Here is a 23870-nt window from a genome sequence, read left to right as displayed (position 1 = left end):
TGTCTAATGGAGTTTCACTGGAGAGGTTTAACTGTAGACGACCTGTATCCATAACTGCTATTTAAAATATGCTCAGAGCCCTAAAGCCTTCTCAAAGTCAGTAACCAAAATTTCCAAAGGCCTCAAAACTGCTTTGAAATTGCTATGTGGAGATCAACCTGTTGTATCAAGTAATATCCTGGTTATCACAGACACACTGGGCATTCTTCGAATACAATTTCTTTCCTGGTTATCTACCCTTGTGTAATGCCTATAACCTGCTTTCCCTTAGCGTGTGTTAGTTTCTAAAGTTAAGACAACTTAACTTCATCTATTCTATTGTAATAGTACCACACTCCAAATGACCTTCCAAATTTGTGAAAACACATCGACCCCTTACTCGGTCGCCATTTGGGAACAGAGCTTACTACGCAAACAAATTAAAGCATTAAAGCAACACATTTTCTTTAAAGTGTCTCTCTGTAGAGATGTCCATATATTTAAACAAACTCATTTTTAGTAGCTTTTCAATACAATTATGGAATTATAGTTTAGTTTCCTGTAATTCCTTCCTATAGTCCTTTAAATTTGGCTTGTCACACAGTAGTTCAGACTATCCTCAAGATAAAAGGCTTAAACAATAATTTCATAGAAGGAAGAGCTATCACTTTCACAATTGCATACTCCTTCACAGAACAGCCTTACACTTCCTACAAATCACACACAAAAAGATGGCAAGAGAGAGTGGGTAGGAAATGTAGGGGTTGAGAGGATCAATACACACTGCTCCCCCAGTACCTCTCTGCACAGTATCTCTGAAGGCAAAAGTTAAGCATGGAATCCCATTATTTCCCTGCTGAAGGGCAGGGGCAGTTAATACCATGGAGTGAGGATTGACTGGAGTCCAAAACTGGCACAAAGGCAGAGATGTGACAGGGCTAAGTACTAGCCTTTCAGCATATTATTTTATGTATAAAAAAGTAAACCTTTGCCTCCTCTACAAATCAAAAAAACTATCAGGAAAGACTATCAGAGGACTCCCAGAAATGTCCCTCCCTAGTGTTCTATCCTCTGTTGTCTCAGCCACAGACAAGATACCAATCTACCAACTTCTTTGCAGACTGGGAACAGGAATAAAACTGGAAACAGAACGTACTTTCAAGTACTCATATAAACAGCATAGAACTCTTATAGAAATATATATTTGTCTTACAGGAATGTTTGTTTTCCGACTTTACTAAGTAAATAAATCCCTCAAAAAAGGTATATATTATCTGTAATATATAATTTTTAGCTGCAAACTGAAGGATGTAACTGTTATAAAATTAGTTTTCTGAATTTCATCTCATTTATGAGTAACGCATCAGTTCTGAGAAATCATCCTTCCTTAAGGCTACTATTTCTGATACATAAAATTCTCATAGTAAATTAGTCATTATGTGCTTAATTTGTGAAGTTCTTGATCTTATGCCACTGCTAATAAACTTGTGCCTCAGGAGTAAGTCAAATGAGTCAGTGTACAGGTTTTTGTTTCTTTCTTTTTTTTTTTACTGAATGAGCAAATCAATCACACATCAGTGTTGTAAATTTATGTGCAAAAGCATTGAAGTGCTTTACTACAAATTACAACGTAGAAACACGTTAACTAAACAATTAAATTCATACAATCAGATTTAGGAATATAACAACACAAAGAAGAAACAGAATTACAGTACATTTACAACACAAGACAAATACATGGAATTCATTAGAAAATATTGTAATAAATAATTAATGAATTATAGTGCAATTGATTTATGCATAAATATAACTAATTGCCTAAAAATCAGTTGTTAACAAAAATCTGTCAAAAATCAAGGCAGCCACAGAGTTTTACTAAATTACTGCGACAATGGAAATACTGCAATTAAAAAACAAATACAAGTATTTGTACTGTAAACAACTAAAAAATCAGTCTCACTAAAGTTAATATACAATTTAATATAAAATTGTCATTAGCTACCAGAAATGGTTTAAACAGCTTTACTGAGCAGTAGTTCTAAAAACAGAGGCACTGTTTTTTAATATAAAATACTTGAGAAACATTCAAATAAGTAGAAAGCATGTAGGGCTTGCTTTCGCCTTCATTTAAAATTCTGCTGAAACAGGAATTTTCAGAAATTGTCAATTACTAAGTAGTGACTGGTAACTGAATTTATAAAACAGTTCAAAGTGTGTAATTTAAATGACATTTAATGGAATACATAGGGGTCGGGGAAGGAGAATCTACACATTTCCCTGCCTTTCCTTATTTGTGTAATCAAAGGTTAGCCTAATAATTAGAAACAAATAATTCTGTTCCTTTAAACACTTACAGGTTGAGTATCATCTATAAACTATCAAAAAATATTTTAATATACTATTTCTGACCAAAAAATAAATACAAGTACTAAAATGTTGAAAATTAATTATAATATTACATACAAAACTACTGAGTACTGTTAAGTCAATAGTAAAATGATCCCTGATTTTATGAATCCTGTTAATTTTTTGGTCAGGTCATCTTTTAAATGATACAAAAAGAGTACTGTAACTTGCCTTCAATATAAACTTCTGACTCAAATTTATAACATTGTCTGAGGAGTAGAAAACATCAGTATGGTACAAATACTAGGCAATGTATTGAAGCCCAAAATTTTTGCAAGTAAAACTGTATAAAGACAGATCTTGAAACATTTAAGGTTTTTCAACTTCATTTTTCAGTGGGGAAATATTCACAAATTAATCCTTCTGGCCCTCACAAAATATGGCTTAATTCTTTTAAAATGAAAGATGACCCTGACATCTGCTTTTTTGTAACCTCCTTGTTATCAGGTACAGTTCTGCTTAAAAAAAGGATTCATTCTGTAATATGCAAGTAAACCTTAATCACTGAAGAAGATTCAGTATAGATCTGAGAGACCAAAGAACTGAGACACTGGTTGTGCAGTTTCAAAATGGAAGTTGTTATTTTTTAGTAGCATTAGTATGGGCCAGACTTTGCCATCAATATTGCAGTATGCTCTCCACTGAATTTAATGGCAAGTTTATCTATAAATCAAATTACCTGATGTGGCCCATATGTATTTAATGTCCCGTTTCATTTGTATAATTAAACCTATACACATGCAGATTTAAGTGGGGGAAAAAATGTATGCATGTGCACCAAATGTATAAGTGTTGGAGAAAAGTCTTTTTCTATGCCAAATTAGATGCATACAGAAAAAAAATACATTTTGAGAGGAAAAGGGCATTGATGTTCAGTATTAAATGTATGAAGCAAGCCCCCATTCTTCATATGTAGACATATACTTTGCGATATTACACAAAAAAATCAAGTATGATATAAAGTCCAATGTGAATACTTTCAAATTCATGTAAAAACTGCAATATGAATGTAATTGGTCTCCCCTAAATTCTATTAAAAGTTACGTATTTAAAGTGAACTGCCTAACTTCTAACTACCAAATTTATAAAGAATTTATATTATTGAAAGTTCAAAACAGCTTCACTGTTTAATATTTGTATTTCTATCAAGACCCTGAACTGCAAATTTGGTTATTAGCAAAATGATAATGTAACTTGGTATTCATTTTGATAAACTGAAAATGTTTTGAAATGTCACAGCAGCAAATACATTACAGTTACAGTGAGGTTTTTCAATAGGAGTGTGACACAATCCTTAAATAAATTTTAAGTAGTCATAACATCAACTAACCAGCACGTTTAAACAAAAAAACCAAACAAACCCAAACCATTCTCAAGCTCATTCTGTGCACATTATGAACATGCTCTAAGTTGCATTCCCACTTTCTTTTTAAACCTTACAAGTTACCTTATTTGTCAAACTAAAAAGGAAAATTATGTTAAAGTTTAAATTATTTTATGCTCTTAGTATTCCATCTTATTTCATATTTAATAATTCTATAACTACAGTAATTTCTCAGCTTTCATAAGTGTACACTTTGTAAACACCAATTTCTTTCTAAACCAACAACAAAATTTTCTTAAAATGATAAAAAAATGCAGTTTATGCCTGCTAAACACACATTTTTAGTAACGAAATATTTTTCTTACTTGTATTGGATATTTAAGTAACGATGAACTTTTTTCTTTCACAGAATGTACTATATCCTACTAATACTTCACAAATCCACTTCCTTGTAAGGAACTAGCTTTTTTAAAAAATCCCTTGATTTGTATAATCTGAGTTACTTACAATTTATTGCAAGTATTCTGTGAAGTATAAAAGTCTGCTAACCCTTGGTTGTGTATTTCCGTAATAAGATGGATTATTGAATGGGTAGAGTGGTTCTTCACCAATTAAAAATTATGCTTCACATGACAAATACTTGTTTTCCCAAAACATCTTTATGCTATTGACTACTAAATAAAACCTGAATCTTTTCACCTATTTATACAAGGATTATATTAAATACACACTATCAGAATTAAGTGAGCAACTCTATAATTCTGTCCACAGTGAAAACCCTGAATAAAACTATTTTTCAAAAGGCATGTATGTGGTGTTTGAACTGTATAATTTCACGTCTTCTGTCAGAGTGAGCATATGTATTTCTCACACAGTGTGTGTATACAGACATACATACACACACACAAAACAATTCGCTAACAATTATTCTACACAGGCTTGCTACTATTTTTGCAGCTGCCAGTCCCTGAATCTGTCATATTAAATAAGCCAGTATCTGGTAATCGGAGTTTCTTCTTCGGCGGAGTCTTCAATGTTCCAGATCTTTCTTTTACTTTATATTCTAAAGTGCTGTGAGGTACCCCATAAATTCCTTGTGCTTTGGAAACACTCATTTTCCCACTCATTACCATTGCAATTGCTTCTTCCATTATTTCATGATCGTACTGCCGATAGCGGCCACGTTTTTTTCTTGGTTGCTTATTATCTTTACGATCCAAACTATCTTCTGTATTTTCTGAGGTTCCATCTACTGTCCCATTCTTAGCATTAAGACACAAAGGAGAGAGGTCCCCATGCAGAAAGTAGGAGTCAACACTTGAGTGAGTTACAGGTCCAGAACATTCAATTTTGTTCTGTTTAGGGAGTATATTTTTCAATTTTTGAAGAGCTGATCCTTCTAAGACTGAGGAGGTTTTAGAAACGTGGTACATAACATCCAGAAGACCAGCAGTATCAGACTGTGGTTTGGACACAGAACTTATTCTTAGCTGAGGAATTTTTAATTGTACAGTAGGACTTGAAGTTTCATATTGTAGATTTTCACTTTTTTCTTTAAATTGAGTGACCATTCTCTGTAGAGTTAACTGGTGGAGGTAACTGGAAGCTGTTGGGAATTTTAATTCTGAGGTTTCAAGTAGACTGAGCTTACTTTTTTCTGTGCGCTCTGCTTGAGCTCTTGCCCACAAGGCTACTTTTTGTAGGACTGCACAAGTTTCTTTACTGTCTTTAAATGAATAACTATCATTGAAATCTCGAGTTTTGTTTTTAAAAGGTGCAGGCTTTCCTGCTGGTAAGGCTTCTAAGTGGAGAAGTAAAGTTTTTTGAGGTATGCCATAAAGTATGCCTGCTTTATTTATGTCCAGTGCTCCAGACTGAATGTCTTTCAAAGCTTTTGAGAGCAAACCATCTGCAAACTCAGCACTTCTTTCCACATAGTCCTCTCTGTGTCTGTGTAGTCTCCTGGATGGATGGAATGAAACGATGGTAAACTGATGTATGAGAGACTCTCACACAGCTATGGAAGGGAAGGGTCCACTCCTTTATTATACTCCTTGCTTCGGTAACATCACTGCTTCTGATACTTTTAAGCCTTTGAGATGTGGTAGTTAAATGATTATCCTAGCAAAATGTTACAGTTCTGGTAGGACAGTGAGTCAAAAATCATACGGTGGCTTCTACAGCAGCCCTTCCAAGAACTTTATATCCTAGCTCAGTATTTGATAATATTCTCATGTGCTTGCTATATTCCCTTGTTGGCATGCTTGCAGAGCAACACGGTTATAATTTTAATTATACAATTAACGTTCCGTTAAATACCCAAATCCTGAAGGAGTTTTTGTTAGTAGAAACGTGACGTTACCGCTAAACAAGTAATAAAAGAGTCAACCCCCTCATAGAAAATTTGCAGCAATAAGTACATAACTACACACAAACATCCCAGACTTACACAAAACTAGGCTTTCTACAACAATAAGATAAAGTGCTGTAGTTAACAATCAAGTCCATTTTGGTAAAATAAAACACACTTTTAAAAACTTCTAGCCACTATTTACAGCTCTCTAATTACAAAGTCATATTCATTTTAAAACTTCTTCATATCAGCAAATTAATAAAATGCAATTTTACATCATTCAACAAATACTGCTATTGTAGTCCTATTTGTAATAAGTTATTTGGTAAGACGTACAGGTGACAAAAAGGGTCCTGCTATGGCTAGTGGATGGGAGGATGCCAAGATCATAACAAAATCCAACAAAACAATGTGTTTCACTAGTTTTGTGGTAGCTTTCAGCAGATGCAATAACGTTTTTCTTGCTGAATAAAGAAATTTAACCATTTGCCACCACACACCATAGTCAGAACCATGATGTAAGTAGAAGTATGATGATTAAGAGCTCTCTCTCGCGCGCTTGCTCTCTCTCTCTTATTGAGGAATATTATAGATAATAGTCATTTAACTTGTTCATGTTAGTTGAAGAATATTTTAAATCTAAATATTAACATGGTCATTTTTGTCCAAAATTGAAGTTTCCTAAATAAACTCTGAAAGAATATATTTACATTTTCTTCTACTATCCTGTTACTTTTAATGTGTTATGGAATCAATTTTCAGTTCATTTTTAGTAACATGAACTAAAGTTTGGTGATTGTTCTGATAACTTTTCTTTAAACAGAAAAAAAGGAAAAAGACAAATGAAACATATGATATATACATAGACACACACTTATGAGTGACAAGAATTCTTTTGAAAGCAAAATAGGAACCACATGTGTGTGTCAGTATATACAAATATGTTATGAACATAAAACCTGACTTCAGAGAAGAGAAACCTGGATTGCCTTTTATATAAGCCAAAGAGAATCCTAAACGTTGCTTACCCAGACACTGAGTTTTCAGAACACAATGGATCATATTTTGGTTCTTCCAACCTTGCGCTTTTCTTTGTAGAGAGATCTAGCACTCCATCCCCTGCAAAGAACAAGTAGTGATGATAGCAGTTGTTTAAGGATGATCTCGGAAATTTTGTTAGCAAATATTTGTACCTATGGCACAATTTTTAAGCAGTTACTTTATTGTGTAAAATTTCTGACATCTTATTCCTTTAACAATTTCAGCCATCAGCAAATGGTTTTATATATTTAATTGGTAACAAAACTTTTTAAAATTAAAAAGAAATAAAAAATAAACCCATTCAGAAATAATAAAATTTAAAAGAAGAATCTGTCTTAAAAAGAAACATGTGACTGCTTTCCTAAAAATCACGTATGCATATATATTGCACTGTTGACTTTCAAGGCAACCAAAGCAATACACTTGATATTATGATTATTATTATTATTCATATATTCATATTTACATACTGTAAACAAACAAGCCTGATACTGAAGTTAAAATTGATATAACTAAATCATAGCTTTACAGGATAATTCAGGCTCCTAGGGATCTCAGGAGGTCTCTAGACCAACCTGCTGCTCAGAGCAGGGTCAACTGTGAGACCAGACCAGGTTACTGGATGAGAAAGTAGTACCCCAGTAACTGGGAAGAGAGCTCGAGCCCAATATAGAGTTTTAAGCATATAAGACCTATGTCATTAAAGGTTCTAACAGTTTGTTTATACATATTCCCCCTGCTGTTCCCACATATATGTAATAATGACACTAAAGAAACGGAAAGACCTAAACTGGGGTGGGAGTCTGCTCTGTTAAGTCAGTGGCAAATGTTAAATTCAAGATTTATAGTTGGCTATTGAAGTCTATGAAGTATTGAAATAGAAAACCACATTTTTTTAAAATCAATATTTAAGAACATTGAAAATTAACAAAATTAATTAGCACCTGAAATACTCCTTCTAGTTTAAGTTTTTTGTTTTTAAAAAATCACATTTAAATTATAGATAAATCCTCTAAATATATTTAATTTCGTACCTTTCTTCCTTGGTTCTCTGTTTCAAACTTGGGCTGTTTTGTGTGCCTGAGCTCTGCAAATTCTATTTTGAGTTTCAACGTGTAGCTCAACATTCAACTCTAAAACAACCTTACGCTAGCCCTTTTTATATTAGTGTCATTTTCATGTTACTGCATATTATTTCTAACACATCAATCAACTGTATATATTTTCCCATGGCTTCATGCAGACACGAAGCATTGGCTGAATAGTCCAAATGCCAACACTCAAATAAGAAGTCAAAAAAATTGTTAGGGTAACTGTCCTTTATGGCAATACTGCAAAGAAATAGTGTTTCACGTAATAATCAAATCCAGGTATTTGTTCTGGACTGTTTTTAACAATTTTTGACTGTTTTTCCCCAACTATTTTGTATTATTTGAAGAAGGGTAAAGAGAGAAAAAGTAGCATTGTAAGTCAGCATAAGGAGAAAAAATATTTATAAATGTGCCACTTGTCAAAGATGCTCCTCTTCTCCTGAATATATTCCTTTCAAAGTCTTCCTTAACCCTAAGAAAGTTAAATGAAGGACTAGTTAATATTAATTAACCTTTCTGATGCAGTGATATTCCAGAAGGAAAAGCCAATTAAAAACACCACAGAAATATTCTACAGGGACTATTTGGCCTACCCAGCTGTAAAGTATCCCGAATACCTAAGCTCGCAATGTCCCTGAGCCCTGTGCAACCGGCAGATTTCATCTGTTGTGTTCTGTCAGTCGTACAAAGTACGTCTCCCTTTCTTAAGTGTTTGTGTGTTCCCTTTCACAACAGTTTCTCCATCTTCAGTTGATATTCATAGGCACTATGATAAAAAAAGTTTAGAAGAGATCACTGGACACAGTCACTGGAGAAAAAACTACTTCAAAAGTTCACAGCTAACCAAATTATAAAGAGCTAATAATCTCTCTCTATTCAATCTACAAAAAAATTGAAGCTAACTAGATTTTTGGGGGAAAAAAAATAAACAAAACCCAAAGACTCTTACAAGAGTCCATAATGAAATCTAACCAAAAGAATTTTCATTTCCAATCTTTCAGAATTGGCTTTGATAACACAAGGCCACCAATAAGTTGAAAAATTACTAAAAAGAACACAGTACTGAAAATGCAGACTCCTGAAACAAAAAATTAGATACATTTTGGGCCTCTAATGGGTAAGCAGAACTGAAGATTCATTTCAGGTTCAAGACAGTTGGTTCCTCCAACACAGCAAATGTCTTCATTAAGTATATGACACCTCCCTGAAGACAATGCTTTATAGGAAGATGATTCTCAGTAAAAAGAGCATAAGAGAACCATGCAAGAAATTTGATATACATACAAAATACTAGATAAAGTCACCACACACCAGGCTTTTATTCAATGACTTAACTCCAATTAAAAAAAAAAAAAACCAAACCAAAACCAACAAAACAACAAACCAAACAACACAAACCCTCCCAAATTGATGCAGAAAGGGCTGATAAGTCAAAAAGATTCATTAAAAATACATGGTAGCTCCTGGTTTTGGTAGATCTTTCTGCTTTGTAGTAGTATCAATTATTATTGTTATAACAAAGGAGCACCTACAATTAGTATGAAAGTGAGAGCATTTGATATAAAGCTTTAAGACATATGAAATGCTACCTAATGAAATGAATGCATGCATATATCCACAGTAGAAATGTTCACTTTGGTTCATTAGGTACAAGACCAAAAGTTTGCAGAGGCATCCTACAGGTAGACAATGAACCTTGAAAACCCGTTACTTGCAAGGTAGGAAGAGGGTTTTTTTAAACTGAGCCAGAGCTTTCTATTATTTCTATCAAATCACTCAAAACATGTATTTAAGCAAGAATTCTGGACGGGAAAAGAATGACATCAGGAAGAGAAAAACCACTCTGTAAGGTGGTTTTAATAAAAGACATGGAATTACTTCCACTCTTGAGCTGAAGCCATGACTACCAAGACAACAGTCTTCATAAACAATACTACAGAACACTGAATAATATAGAAAAAAATTATTATAAGTTTTTTGGGTCTGCTCTTCATGGTCTTCTGATTAAGTTACTTCTGTGCAAATTAAATGATGTTGATCTTCAAAGAAATGGCTCAACCTCTGGCCTTTGCTTCTCAGCACCAGATCATCAGGGCTGCAGGGAAATCTTATTGCAGCCTTTCAATACTTAAAGGGGGCCTAAAAGAAAGATGAGGACAGACTTTTTAGCAGGGCCTGTTGCAATAGGACAAGGGATAATGATTTTAAACTAAAAGAGGGTAGATTCAGAGTAGATATAAGGAAAAAACTTTTTACGATGACAGTGGTGAAACACTGGAACAGGTTGCCCAGAGAGGTGGTAGATGCCCCATCCTTGGAAACATTCAAGGCCAGGCTGGATGGGGCTCTGAGCAACCTGATCTCATTGAAGATGTCCCTGCCAATTGCAGGGGGGCTGGACTAGATGACCTTTAAAGGTCCCTTCCATCCCAAAGCATTCTATGATTCTATGATCAGGTGCAGCAATACCAAGATATAACTAAGTGTGATCAAATGCCATCTTCAAAATAATCAGGACCGCAATCACTTGAAACTCCTCCAGACTAGTGATGTTAGAGAAATGGGGGAGGGGTAAGAGCAAGTAACAGAAACTGTGTGGGTCACCCTTGAGTTCCTACAACTGGTATTGCTGTATTGATTCTAGCAAACTTCTCTTGTTTTTTTCTGGGTTTCAGAAAACCTTTCACTAGCTATTATGAACTGCCTTACTAGGTCAAACAACCTACTCTACCCAGTCTTCAGTCTCCAGGCGTGGGAAAAACTCTACTCCTAGTGTAGAAGAGCTTATGAGCCTGGCCACTACCTGCAGCTCATTCCTCTCCTGCTCTCCCAGTAGCTGCTACCATTGGACTAGGAATCCAAGAGATAGATCCCTGCCTACTCTACCTTTAGTTTCTGGCCTTGGTTCTGTTAGCTGGGAAGCTAAGGCCTCTTTTGAACCCAGTGACACTGTCCTTCTCCATAACCGCCTGTCACAGCAGTTCCTGATGTTCACAAACTGCTGTGCAGAAGCTGCCCCTTATCTGTTTTTCCCTTCTAAGAAGTTTCAGCAAGCCCTGCTTAGTTCTCATATTGTGAGATTTAGTAATTAACAACTCTCCCTTTACCTTATCCATCAAACTGTGGTAAACCTCGATAAGGTTTTTCATACCAACAACATGACACTGTCTTGTCTTCAGTACCTTTCCTGATGATGCATTGCCTTTTGTTGGCTATTTTCTGTGCTGCTGCACATGGAAACAATGTTTTCAGAGAACTGTCAGTAAGTAATTCTTAACTACTGCTTTGACTAGCCCCTTTTTGCTGACCTGATGTGCCACTCTGTAAAATGGAAAACTGCCAGATGAAAAGTATATGGCTATATATTGGGCGTCCATGGAAAGGTCTTGCCAGCATCTGTGGGGAGAGGCCAGGGGCTGCCCTGTGTTAGACACAGATGGTTCTAGCCAGTTCCAACAGACCCACTGCAGGACACAGCTGAGCCCAGCAGCCGTTTGGGCAAACCTCTGGGAAACCACATTTAAGAAAGGGCAAAAAGTGCTGGATGGAGAGAGAAAAAGGGAACAAAAAGAATGACGAAACAGCAGAGGGAAGCCCAGTGGCAGAGAGAAACCATTAGGCACAGACTGTGGACACCCCATGCCCATGACCCTTGCACCACAGAGGTGGTGGTGGTCACAAGGGAATCTGGAGTGAAGCTGAGCTTGGAAAAGGGGGAAGGAAAGGTGGTGTTCCAATGTGTCTTTTTGTTTCCACTACCTGAATTAATAATTATTTATTTTAATAGGCAATAATTTAAGTTGATTTTCCCCAAGCAGAGTTTGTTTTGCCTACGATGGCACGTGGTAAACGATGACCATGTCCTTATCTCAACTCTCGAGCTGTCTTTCCTGTTCTTCCCATTTTCTCCCTGTGCCATTGAGAGGGAAGCAAGCAAGCGAGTGTATGACAAGGAGCTTAGCTGTTAGCCACTATGGCAGCCAAGGAGGAAATAAACACCTACTCCCCTTTAGGGTGACCTTTTTATTAAGTAAATTGTTTCTTTAATATATTTACAGTTCATACAATTTATCTTTGGGAACATAGCATGTGTACCTTCAAAAAGCATAGTATTTTCCCCAATACATATCGTAAGAACAGTATATTAAGAAAATAAAAGGTTATTTTCAGTAATGTTTGGAATTCTTTCAATAGCCCTGAACACACCAATCAAGAGGCCACATGTGCTGTGATCCCAGTTGCCATACTAACTTCAGTGTGGATTTTCAAGAGATATGAAACCACTTTTCAAAAATTAAGAATAGTTTCCAAATTCTAGTCCATTATTCAGAAATCTTTATTTTGCTACAAATTTTGGTGAAATCACATGCACATTGATAGACTGGATAATAAAATGCTATTTAAAATAATTTAAATAGAATTTTTTACTTGGATTATCCTTATTTTTCCTACTTCTTCAATAATAGCCAACAACAATGACAAAGCTACAGGATAGCTGTAAAAAGTTCATGCAGCAAAATGTCACACATTGCCAGCTACCTTCTGATGTCTTCCAGTCTATGATGGATCAATGAAACAAGGAAATCTATGCAAATTCTCTTGCATTTTTCTGCTATGTTTCCACACTATCATTGTTCCTAGAAGATACAGCAACAAGAATAAGCTTGTGGAGCTAAACTAACAGATTATTTATTTGTACAGCTTATACTTCTGCCTCTTGTAAGTCACTTTGCTTAGCAGCTTGAGAGTGATCAACTCTCCCATACCTATCAATGGAAAGAAGCCTTTGCATCAAACTAGAGCTGCTGCTGAGATCACTCCCCAAAGAGCTCAACATCAGGGCTGCACAAGAAAACAGTGAGTTGCTGCAGGATATTCTAAGACTGTTCCTCACTCAATGTTTTACTCTGCAAGGATGCTGCTTTTTCATTGGCTTAGTTTGGAGGACAAATAATATTGCAAAAATACACAATACCACCTTATTTTTGTTAGATGCAGTGCATGCAAAACAAATTTTCTTTCACTATACGGAGTATTTTTTTTCAAGACCTGGACAGTCTTAGAGTTACATGGATTAGGAAAAAAAGAGCAAGATACAGGTATTTCTGGAGACAGTTGCTTCTAATTGACTGACAGTGAAGTAATTGCCTGATTAGTTACCAGCAAGGAGCACAGGAATTAAAGCACTCTTAAGTTACTACACTGCCACAAGTAGAAGAAAGCTATCTGCTTTCAGATAGAACTCTGCTATCAGTCAGGCACCAGCTGGACATACCTGGATGCCAGTGCTTAAATACTCAGTACTGAATGATTCAGTACCAGGGGTGCAATGGGTTGGCCTTGGCCAGTAGATAGATCCACACCTAGCCCCTCTCTCCCCCTCCTCAATGGGGCAGCAGGGAGAAATAAGATGAAAAGTGTCATCAAGATAAATACAGGGAGATCACTTACCACCACAGGCAAAACAGACTTGGGGAAAATTAATCTATTGCAAATTAAAATAGATTTAGAAAATGAGAAAAAGACAAATTAAAGCACCTCCCCACCCCACCTTTTCCCAGACTCAACTTCACTCCCAACTCCTCCACCTCTCTCCCCCATCCCCAGGTGGCACAGGCAGGATTGGGAATAGGGGTTACAGTCAGTACAATTCCCCTCTACAGCTCCTTCCTCCTCACACCTTTCCCCTGCTCCATTGTGCGTTCTCCACAGGCCACAGTTCCTTCAGGAAATATCCAGCTGCTCCAATGTGGGGTGTTTCATGGCCTGCAGTGGAATATCTGTTCCAGAGTGGTCTCTTCCATGAGTTGCAGGGGAACACCTGCTCCACCGTGGTCCTCTCCATGAGTTGCAGGGGAACACCTCCTCTGGTGCCTGGAGCGCCTCCTCCCCCTCCTTCTCCGACCTTGTTGTTCATCCTGCTGTTTCTCACTCCTCTGCCTGCCAAGCATTTTTGCTCTTCCTTAAATACGTTTTCACAGAGGCACCACAAACCTCACTGATGCGCTCCACTTTGGCCTGTTGTGGGTCTGTTGCAGAGTTGGCTGTGCCTACCACAGGGCAGTCCCTGACCTCTTCTCATAGATGCCACCCTTGCAGCCCTCCCCAACTATCAAAACCTTGCCATGTAAACCCGATACACGAGGGTACCAGGTCTGGAAGTGTCAGACCTGAATATTTTCGAAGTACTTCAGAGATGGCCTGCAGATACCGGAGGAAAGTAAGAAGCTTTCTTAAATGAAGATAAGATCATCCAGACATCTTCAGTGGCAGAATCTTTTTTCTGTATTGAGCTAGCACTTAGCTTGGATCTGCTCAGTGCAAAAACAATGCTTCTAGTGATCCGGAAAATAAACCCTCCTCTTTCCTCTCAACTTAAGAGCAAGAATCATTGCCATAGTAAAGGAACAAAACTGTCTGTTTTGTTATTTAGATCATTCATTTTAAAGAGTATTGTAAATACAAAGCACCTGCCTAAACAGAAAATGAACCTGAAGTATTTATATTTAGGTCATTATCTGCTTCACAGGACTTGAATTAAAAGGATTTCAACTTTGAAGATCCATCAGAGCCATGTACAAATTTTAACTTCCTATTCTGTTACTGCCACTTCATGTGGCAGTATTCCTGTACAGGAATTACAAATAACAAATAATAAAAAGAGTTGCACGACAAGTAAAAGACACTACTAAGAAGAAAACCATGGTATAGCTTTTACGAGTCTCCAGACTGAAGTAGTATACTATGTTAGATACAGAATAATAAATTTTTAAAAACAATCCAATTAAAAAATTTCACAATTCCCTCCTGTAAGCATGTAACACTTCAATATATCCAAGGTTTCTTCAGGAAAAGGACAGAAGTGAGGGGTAAGTAGAATAATACAAAGTCCCTGACAATAGCTAATTGAAAGAACTTTTCATGAATCATTGCACCTAGAACACAATGCAAATAAAAAGAGCAAGCTGCCTTTTCCCATCTTGATCTTATTTGCTTGCCTTGCTACCTCTCCAATGGAAAGCTAAGATAGCTCAAAATTTATATGTTCACGGGAAACGGGAAGTGCAATACAGTTTCCCTGGTAGATAAGATAAGATGGCTTGAAACCTTTCTCCAGCTACAGTCTTGTTTCGGTACTTCCTTTCATTTCAGTAGCTCTGCACTTCACAGCAAGACTAGTATCGTTAACATCTGCAAAGCACTCCAGCAAACATGACAGTGTAAGTTCTGAGAATCTACAATATCTTACACAGTATGCAAGTTTTACATAGTAAACTATGTATGAGCAACTATTTTAGCCTCAGATGTTTTGCTGAAGATGCACAATTCTAAACTTGCTGTTTAACCTCATTATAAGAAAAATTCAAGTGATATAAAAAGAGATTTAAATACCTCAATCTCTCTATGTATTTTTTGGACAAAAGATCAATGGATTTGCAAATAGTTGAGGGTCGCAGCAGAACTTTCTTCACATCCCTGCCCTGTTCACCCTCTGCCTTGCCTTTCATTCCTCAAAGATTTATTTGAGCGCAGTGAGGACCAGAACCTGCCTTTGGAACTTTGCTCCCTCGTGGACATTTTAAACTAGTTATTCTTTATAACCAGCTGTTGAAGTAAGCAACAGGCTATAGTGTTGATATCAGGAAAGTACTTTTTATTGCCCTCACAAAAGAAACATGCTTCGACCTGGCCAATTATAAATCTCTAAAATCTGTAATTCATCCATAGCAGAGGTACATCAAAGCACACCAGATATTTTCTCAGGATTTAATCTGCACAAGGCATTTGCTAAACCCAGACATGAACTGGTTTCTGCTGACCATGCAGAATAAAAGCAGGAATTCCACAATTTCTTAATGCTTCTGCTGTCAAAGAGAAAGAATGCTCAAAATTTAATCTGGAATAGTTATGTTTAGCAAGGTATATCCATGTTCTCCCTCCTAAAGGATGAGTCATCTAATTAAGACTGCATCATTAAGCACACACATATGAAATCTGCTTTCATTCTGACAAATCTATATTTTTTTTTAAAAAACTTAATTCTGCAGTTCTACCTTCTTTTTAACTTTTTTAGTATGGTAAGTGACATACAGGTAAACTTCTCCCTTTGGTCTGCAGTATTATTGGATTAACATGGACCCTGTATCTGTAAAAGACAAAAGTTGCTTTTGCCACTGCTTTCAGTTGCACATGACAGTCACAACCCTTCCTGAAAACTGCTGCTAATCCAAATCAAGTTCAAAGTCCAAAACGCTCTTGTGATTATATTGTTATCAGTTTTGGATAGCAATATTCCTTGAGGCAAAGAAATTGTTTCCTTTTTGTAAATGATAGTGAGACAGACTTTAGTTTTCTTTTTCTAGCTTTACACTCAATTAAGAAAGTTGCACTGACCTATAATGATTAAGGCATGAAGTATGGAAATTTCATCCCAAATTAATCTTCTCTTTCTGTCATTCTAACCAGTCTGTATTTAAAGAATCAAAGTGTCCAAGGGCTGACACAGACAGAATGACCTTTACTCTCTGAAATTCCAGTATCTTTCTCTCTTTTCTCACAAGGCTTCTTAGCAGCCATTTCTTCAACAAAATCTTGAGCCACTGTTACCTGTGACAGCCACAGGTGAGCTGACTTAGATTCCGTATTCTAAAGCTGAGAAATTCCAATACCACTTATTTAACACAGGCACTCAGAAATAAGAAAATTTATCTGCTAACACACAATATAGAAAGTGTTTCTAGAAAGAAGGTGTGGGTTTTTTGGTGGATTTTGTTTGTTTGTTTGTTTTTCACAGTTCTCTCGTAACATTTTTTGCTGGTGCTTAAAGGAGAATGTGTGAGTTTTCTTTAAGTGTTAAGTTGATGCAATGCCAATTTTCCTTCAACCTTATTTTAATCACATAGGAAAATTTTCTTTTTCCTATATACTGATTACTACTTTGGAAAGACAAAACAGATTGTTGACACAGACACATATTTATTTTTTTAAGGGAATAAGATAAAATAAGGTAATAAATGACAGCGAAACACAGATAAGTGGATATAGAAATTTACCTTGCTGAGTATTCTGTTCTTGAGTTCGATTCACAGTGAGGTCTAGAGGGCTATCCTGTTCTTCCTGAAGGGAGTTTTCCGTTTGGTTCATTTGGATACTTTTACATATCAGACTTGGTTCAAATGATGAACCATTTCTGTTCTCTTGAATTTTGCTACTTTTTGAAATGTACTCAATCGCAAACTGACGGATCATTTTTTTCATTAATTCCTGAGCAACTAGGGGAATGTTAGGATCACAGTTCTGAGGAAGATCTAGGAATAAGAAAACAACAACACAGGCAACAGATGTATTAAAAACCCAAACAATTGCTTTTCTTTAAATAAATATTTCCTATAAGCACAATAAACGTGTGTAATACATACATGTCTAATGAACACATTAATTCAGATATCTAATAAGTTTTTCTTAAGAGCATTCCTAACCAGAGGTCACTTGGAAGAACACATTTAGCACACATCAGTAATTTTTACCTTATTCCTCTGTCATAGCATGCAAGTAAAACCACGTGGGTAGATAAATAATGCAACTATGGGAGTCAGAATCTGTATTTATTGTTGGTAAATAAGTTGAATTTTCATTTGCAGACTGTTCATTTTCAGTTTTGAAAATAAAGAATTTTGAATAAAAACAGTGAAAGTTAAATAAAGCTATAAATTAATACATAAAGAAGCTACTTTCAGAAGAACAACTATAACAAAAATAATTAATTTTAAAGTGCAGTTCTATAGATTAGGCCTTTTCATAACATAGAACAGTTGGACTTTCGAGGAGCTGATCTCAAAAAAAATTGTCTCACCTACATATCAGATTATGATCCCCATTGTAGATTCAGGATTGCAATGTTAAAACTGATATGCTACTTGAAATATCCCATACAAATTGTAGTAACACAAGCAATTGAATTTTACAAAGTGGTAAATTTTTATTGTAAAATCTTACAGGATTTTCAGGACATTTCCAGGGCATTTTCAAAGTGCTACCAATGAAAACATTTGGCAGAAAAGCTTTATTTCCTATTTGAAAATTGTATATACCCTATTTTTTGTTTGTGTATGTAACAGTCCCATGGAAAAAAATATTTTAAAAACACACACAAAAAAATAAAGGGATCAAACATGAGATACCTATGACTTTATTTTAAAGTTATCTGTCAGCTGGAAAAAAGTCAGAAGTTCTTATTAACAAGCATAGCTGAAACTACATTTGTGAATCACTGAAAAAAGAATCCTAATATAAATAGAAGTACCAGAAAGATCAACAAAATAAACATATGTAACTTAGCATAAATAACAAGGTAATTAAGAAACTCACTTAAAGTAAGCTGTGTTACTCATCAATGCAATACTGCATCGATGACTGCAATACTTCATTTCACAAGACAAGCACAATTGCCTGTACTTAAAGATCTATGCTCTTCCTTAAAGTGGCAGCAGTAGTACTCATTTCGCTATCCCACTCTTCCTTCTTTCCTTCAACTCTACACATACACAAAACAAAAATAGCCTTTTCAATGTTTTAACCACTGCCCATCCTTGAGTTCATAGGTAATGAGTGAAACAGATTTCATCAAGAAGGGACAAGAATTTAAAGTAAGTGTGAATGTGATACAGAAGAATTAGCTTTTAGGTCAGCCTTGATTGCCTGAAAGAAATGCCAAAGCACGTGGTGGCAGTTACTGGGATACTTAAATTAGTCTGAAACAGATAAGAGAGATGATAAACTGAGTTTTGCTTTCATGGAAGTGGAGAAACTGAAAGGCCTGGATCAGGTAGATGTTTGCATGCAAAGTGTAAATTTCCTAATAGGTAGCTGGAGGATCACACAGCTATTTGCTCAAGCATTTTATGCCAATGGAGCTTTATCCATCTCCTAACGAGAGTGACCACTGAGACAGATCAAAGAATGGTGCTCAAGTTTAGGATGAATGCATAGGAGATTTTGTTTGTTTGTTTGTTTCAGGTTTATTGAAAACATATTCCATTTTGAGAATTCATTTTCACCAACAGAGTATTGCAAGGAATTACAAACATGCACATATGCAAACTGCTGTCTAAAGCATACGAGAGGGCAGCTGGCTGCTCAGATGCTTCTTGTCAATACCTTTGGCTGGTCTTTCAGTAATGCTTTATGAGATAAGGTGAAGCTCCAACATTTTCAAAGACTGAGTATATGCTAGAGATCTTGGCTTCAAGAGACCTTATCCAAGGCACGACAGAACAAGTCTGCCTATGGTTGAAGCTCTATCTTCTGACAATCTTTCAACCAGATCTCTACCAAAGGAGTTTCTAGAGGAGAGGTATGAGGCGAAACTCTAAATGATGGAGGGTACCTACAGGGAAAAAGATCTCTCCTCATCATGTAACACCCAGGCACAGGTATTCTTTGTTTATTGGTACTTCCCAATTCCGAAATAAAGAATCCAATAAATGTTCAACTGGAATTTTATCATCCTAGAGACACGCTTACAAGGAAAGAAAAAAATTCAACAAAAGATATTGAAGCAGTAAAGCAACAGGTGAAAAAATGCTAATGTATGTGCAAAAATAACAAAAGAACAGGAAAAGTTAAGAGATGGAACTGAAAACCTGAATTATCTGAGAACAAAAGTAGGTGTCTGTATGACAGGGGGAATCATAGCTCTAGACAATGAAAACTACTGATTAATAGCTTAGCTTAAAAAAACAAAATAAAGCAAACCAAAACACAAGCAAACAAAAAACTGACAGCCAGTAATCAAGAAACTCATGCAAAATTAAATATTCAAATCATCAACACTCAATAGTCTACAAGAATAGTCTACCAGATATCGGGTCTGGAATAACCCTGCTTATATAGAGTAATTAGTTTGTTACATGCACCCAAAAAAAACTTCTTTGAAGATTTTTGGATAACAGATGATCATCAGTGCAAACAGGAAAGATAGTTATTTTACATCCTAGTATGATCTGTGCCTTTAAAAGGAAAAGATCATAGAGCACAGAGATGCCTACCATTAGCTGGAAAACACAACAGGCTGGAATAAATTTCTGCTTATTAATCACCATCCCCAGCATCAATTATTATAACACCACAAGACAAAACTCCTTCAGAACTGCTGAGTTTCTATTGCCTTTCTATTCCATTTCAGTCTCTTTGCACTGGTAATGTCCAAGCATGAATTACTTTTAGACACTTTCAGGAGAAGCCTGCTTTTCCATTAAGAGTAAAGTCATCTTTTGACCTAGTTGGAGTAACAAAGGATGTATTTTTTTTGCTCTTATAATATTTTCTTTAGTATTAGTTTTAATTTTTTTGTAATAATTTCCAAATACTCCCTATGGAAGAGTAAATGCAGCAAAATTTCTCATATATTCAACTGCTACAGCTACTGGCAGTTTACAGATTTTAAGTTAACTTATTCTAAAAAGGTAATATTGGGGGGGGTGAGGGAGGAAACAGTATCTCAGAGCAATCTGGGAGATGTGCTCCAGGGGTGCATCTGAAGTGTTCTTGTTGCTAATGCGTATTCAGTCTACAGGGCTAGACCACAGTTAGTCTAAGCTTAACTGCCATAAATGCAAATAGCGTTGCTGTCACATCTTCAGTATTGACTGTTCTATTGTGTAAGTCATTAAATCGTCATTCATGTTGGAAGGACCTTGGGAGGTCTCTCACAAAACCGCCTGCTGAAAGCAGGGTTGGCTACGAGATCAATTCAGGTTGCTCTGGGTTTTATCCAGTTTGGTCTTGAATACTTCCATGGATGGAGACTGTACAACCTTTCTGGGTAGCCTGTTCCACTGCTTGCCTGTCGTCATTTTTCCTTACGTAAAAAAAGAACCTCTCATTGCAATTTGTCTGTAATCTTCCATTGTCCTGCTATGCACGATTGTAAAGACTTTGACCCTGTCTTCTCAGTAACCTCCTCAGTGGTACTGGAAAGCTGCTCTTGATCCATTCCTATTAATGCTGCTTTGCTTCCTAATGGAGAATGAAGCTGTGGATGCATAACTTGTATTATGAGGAAGAAGTAATTTAGAGTATCTTGAAGGTAGAAGTAATTTCCCACAGCTTTCCAAATGATATAGAACAGAAATGAGAGAGATGTTAGATATTCAAAGGAAAGAAGAAAAAATTATATGGTTTCATATACTACTTTCGTTTGATACACTGGAGATTTTTGAAAGAAACTAGACTTTTAAAGAGTAAATGCAACTTTTATATAATGTTTTATCAATATAAGACTCCTGAGTGATCAGAATAGGGTACACACACTTGAATTGTATTATATAAAGTCTAATTACTTACATTCAATGGCTGTAAGCCTGTATCATTATACAAGTATGCAATGAAAACATATAGACACCTGTAATTTTACGTTCACAGTGGCAAAGTTTCACTACACATGGGAAATTTGTAATTAGTCATATAAAATTTTTAAATGCAATTTAATGTATTTTGGGGTAAGAAAAGTATTAGGTCTCTGAGCTTAGTATCACTAGCAAATATTTCTTAATTATTATCAGCAGATGGCACCAGATATACTTTGTGTGACCTAAAAGTTTTTATTCTAAGATGTTTTATTAGGAGTCATGATTATAGCTACTTATGAAACGAAGTTTTAAATCTACATGCCTACATCTGTTTAAACTTCTATTTTTCACATAGCTGATTTAAAACACAAGGCAGCTGTATTTACTCCATGGATCATGTACGTACATACATACTACTAATCCAGCAGAACAGTCTCTAAGGATTTGGAGTAAAAGGTAACTCTGATGTTCCTCTAGTTTCTCTCAGATCACTGTAGACCTCCTGATATTATTAGAATAAGAGAAGGCTAAATGACACATCAGTTAATATACAAATATTTTCTGCTTGTGGTTGTCAAGATTACAATCAGAATGCAAGAGAAGGCAGTAATAAAGACAACGTGTAATTATGACTAATTGCAATGATTTATTTTCAGCCAAAGCTCACATTTAGGATTAAAACTTCCTCAGTTTATGTACTGCACCACCTTGTAACTATTCAAATCCATATCTTAACTGTTCTTAACATTAACACTATGTGTGATCATTAGACTGCAATGCACAAAGTAATGACCAATTTAACTGATAGTTTAGACTTACACATGTATTTGGCAGGACAATGGACAAGGAGTTAAAAGCTCCCAAAACAGTGCACCACAATAGTATTCTATTTTTTGAAAGAACAGTATTTTTTCCTTAAAAAGACAAAATAACAACTTAATTTCTCTTCTGATAAAATACCAAAAGGCAGTGGAAATCAGCAGGGAATCACAGCCCCCCTTGTACCTTACAATCCTGTTGTGTGAGTAGCAGAACTAAGAACACCTGGTTGCTTATCAGCATGTTTCCTGTATTCACTCCAGCTCTCCCCTTTTCACAAAGGCCTCCACCTCAACAGCCACCAAACTGTCCCAGCAATATTCTTAGCTCTACCCATAAACTTGTCCAGCTGTCAGATTACCAGCAAATTAAAAACAGAATACAGCAATTTATTCTGAGCCGTGTATCATGATTAGTTTAGTTAACTTGTCTGATCAATAAACAGAAGGAATATGGGACAAGTTCACTCTAGTTTTCTGTTCCTGTAAACATTCAACATTTTTCCTTCCTCTGCTCAGATGGTAATTTTCATTACTTTGTATACAGTCATATTTCTAAGGATTTTCTTAAATGTAGTTGAAAATGACCAAGAAATCCAGAAGTCAGTGAAGACAGTAACACTGGCAGGCAGACAGTCAACACAAAAAGTATGTTTTACTTCCTTAAGAAAGCAGCTGAAATCCTGCTAAACATTCTTTCCTGATGAACTTGAACAGGGATAACAAGGATGTCATACAAGTTTACTGCACAAGCTGTGACAGTTCTCAGTTCTTACAGAAAACCTTTCAGATTTTGAAAGGACGGATTAGATTTCTTAAAATTATTAATATAAAAATTATTAATAAACTGCAGGTATTGGATCAAGTAGTGTGTACATCTCAAAACTATACCTCAGAAAGTAACCCTTTTTTTGTAGTCTGAGATTATGTGTGCAAGATTACATTTTCATAGATTTGCCAAATTATATATACGCTGTCCAAGAAGCATAACCAGCTTATGACATCTATCTGTCTCTGAGATTTAACCAAGCAAAAGAACAGGAGAACTCGAGTTAAATGCAGGTATATGGTATGGTGTAAGAAAGCCATAGTTATGAATGGAAGTATTTTAAAATATGAGACAGATACCTAGAAACAAGGAAGAACTTCAGAAAGCTTACAGGGAAATTTGGCATGGAAAATATGCCACGGAAGATACTTGACAGAGCTGCCCAGAGAATCTGGAAAGATTCAAGTCATCCTGATCATTTTCTCACCCTAATTTTGTGCCTCAATTCCTTAATTTCTACAAAAGCTTTTCAGGTTTCTATCTTCTTTTTGTGGATCATGTCCTGAAGATAGAACCTGATTCACAACTATGAATGTATTTAAATGACCTTATCTTTTTTCTTGGTTTTGTTTAAAGAGGTCACATTAATATTGCATAGGAAAAAAGCTTCCTAGCACATACAACATCAGTCACTAGAAACCCAGAAAATTAATAATCCATGGTAAAAATGTCTGATCAAG

The 23870-nt window shown here is 35.8% G+C and overlaps 1 protein-coding gene across 12 annotated transcripts in view; it reads right to left on the bottom strand.

Annotated features, from left to right (window-relative positions):
- Nucleotides 1-23870, bottom strand: part of LCORL (ligand dependent nuclear receptor corepressor like) — an 87478-nt gene that overhangs the window by 22916 nt on the left and 40692 nt on the right. For 9 of the 12 annotated variants that reach the window (XM_082316137.1, XM_082316135.1, XM_082316139.1 and 6 more), the window contains 2 exons: nt 17248-17502; nt 7091-7181 (listed from right to left, as the gene is read on the bottom strand). In XM_082316137.1, coding sequence (XP_082172263.1) covers nt 7091-7181; nt 17248-17502 — 346 coding nt within the window. Of the gene's footprint in view, nt 1-1476; nt 5672-7090; nt 7182-17247; nt 17503-23870 lie in introns of those variants that run through there. The other 3 variants (XM_082316146.1, XM_082316136.1, XM_082316138.1) reach the window with 2 other exon arrangements.

Source organism: Platalea leucorodia, assembly GCF_965183815.1.
Source record: "Platalea leucorodia genome assembly, chromosome: 6".
NCBI classification, from domain to species: Eukaryota; Metazoa; Chordata; class Aves; order Pelecaniformes; family Threskiornithidae; genus Platalea; species Platalea leucorodia.
Note: the sequence above shows the minus strand (reverse complement) of the source record. Positions and strands in the feature narration are given on the sequence as shown.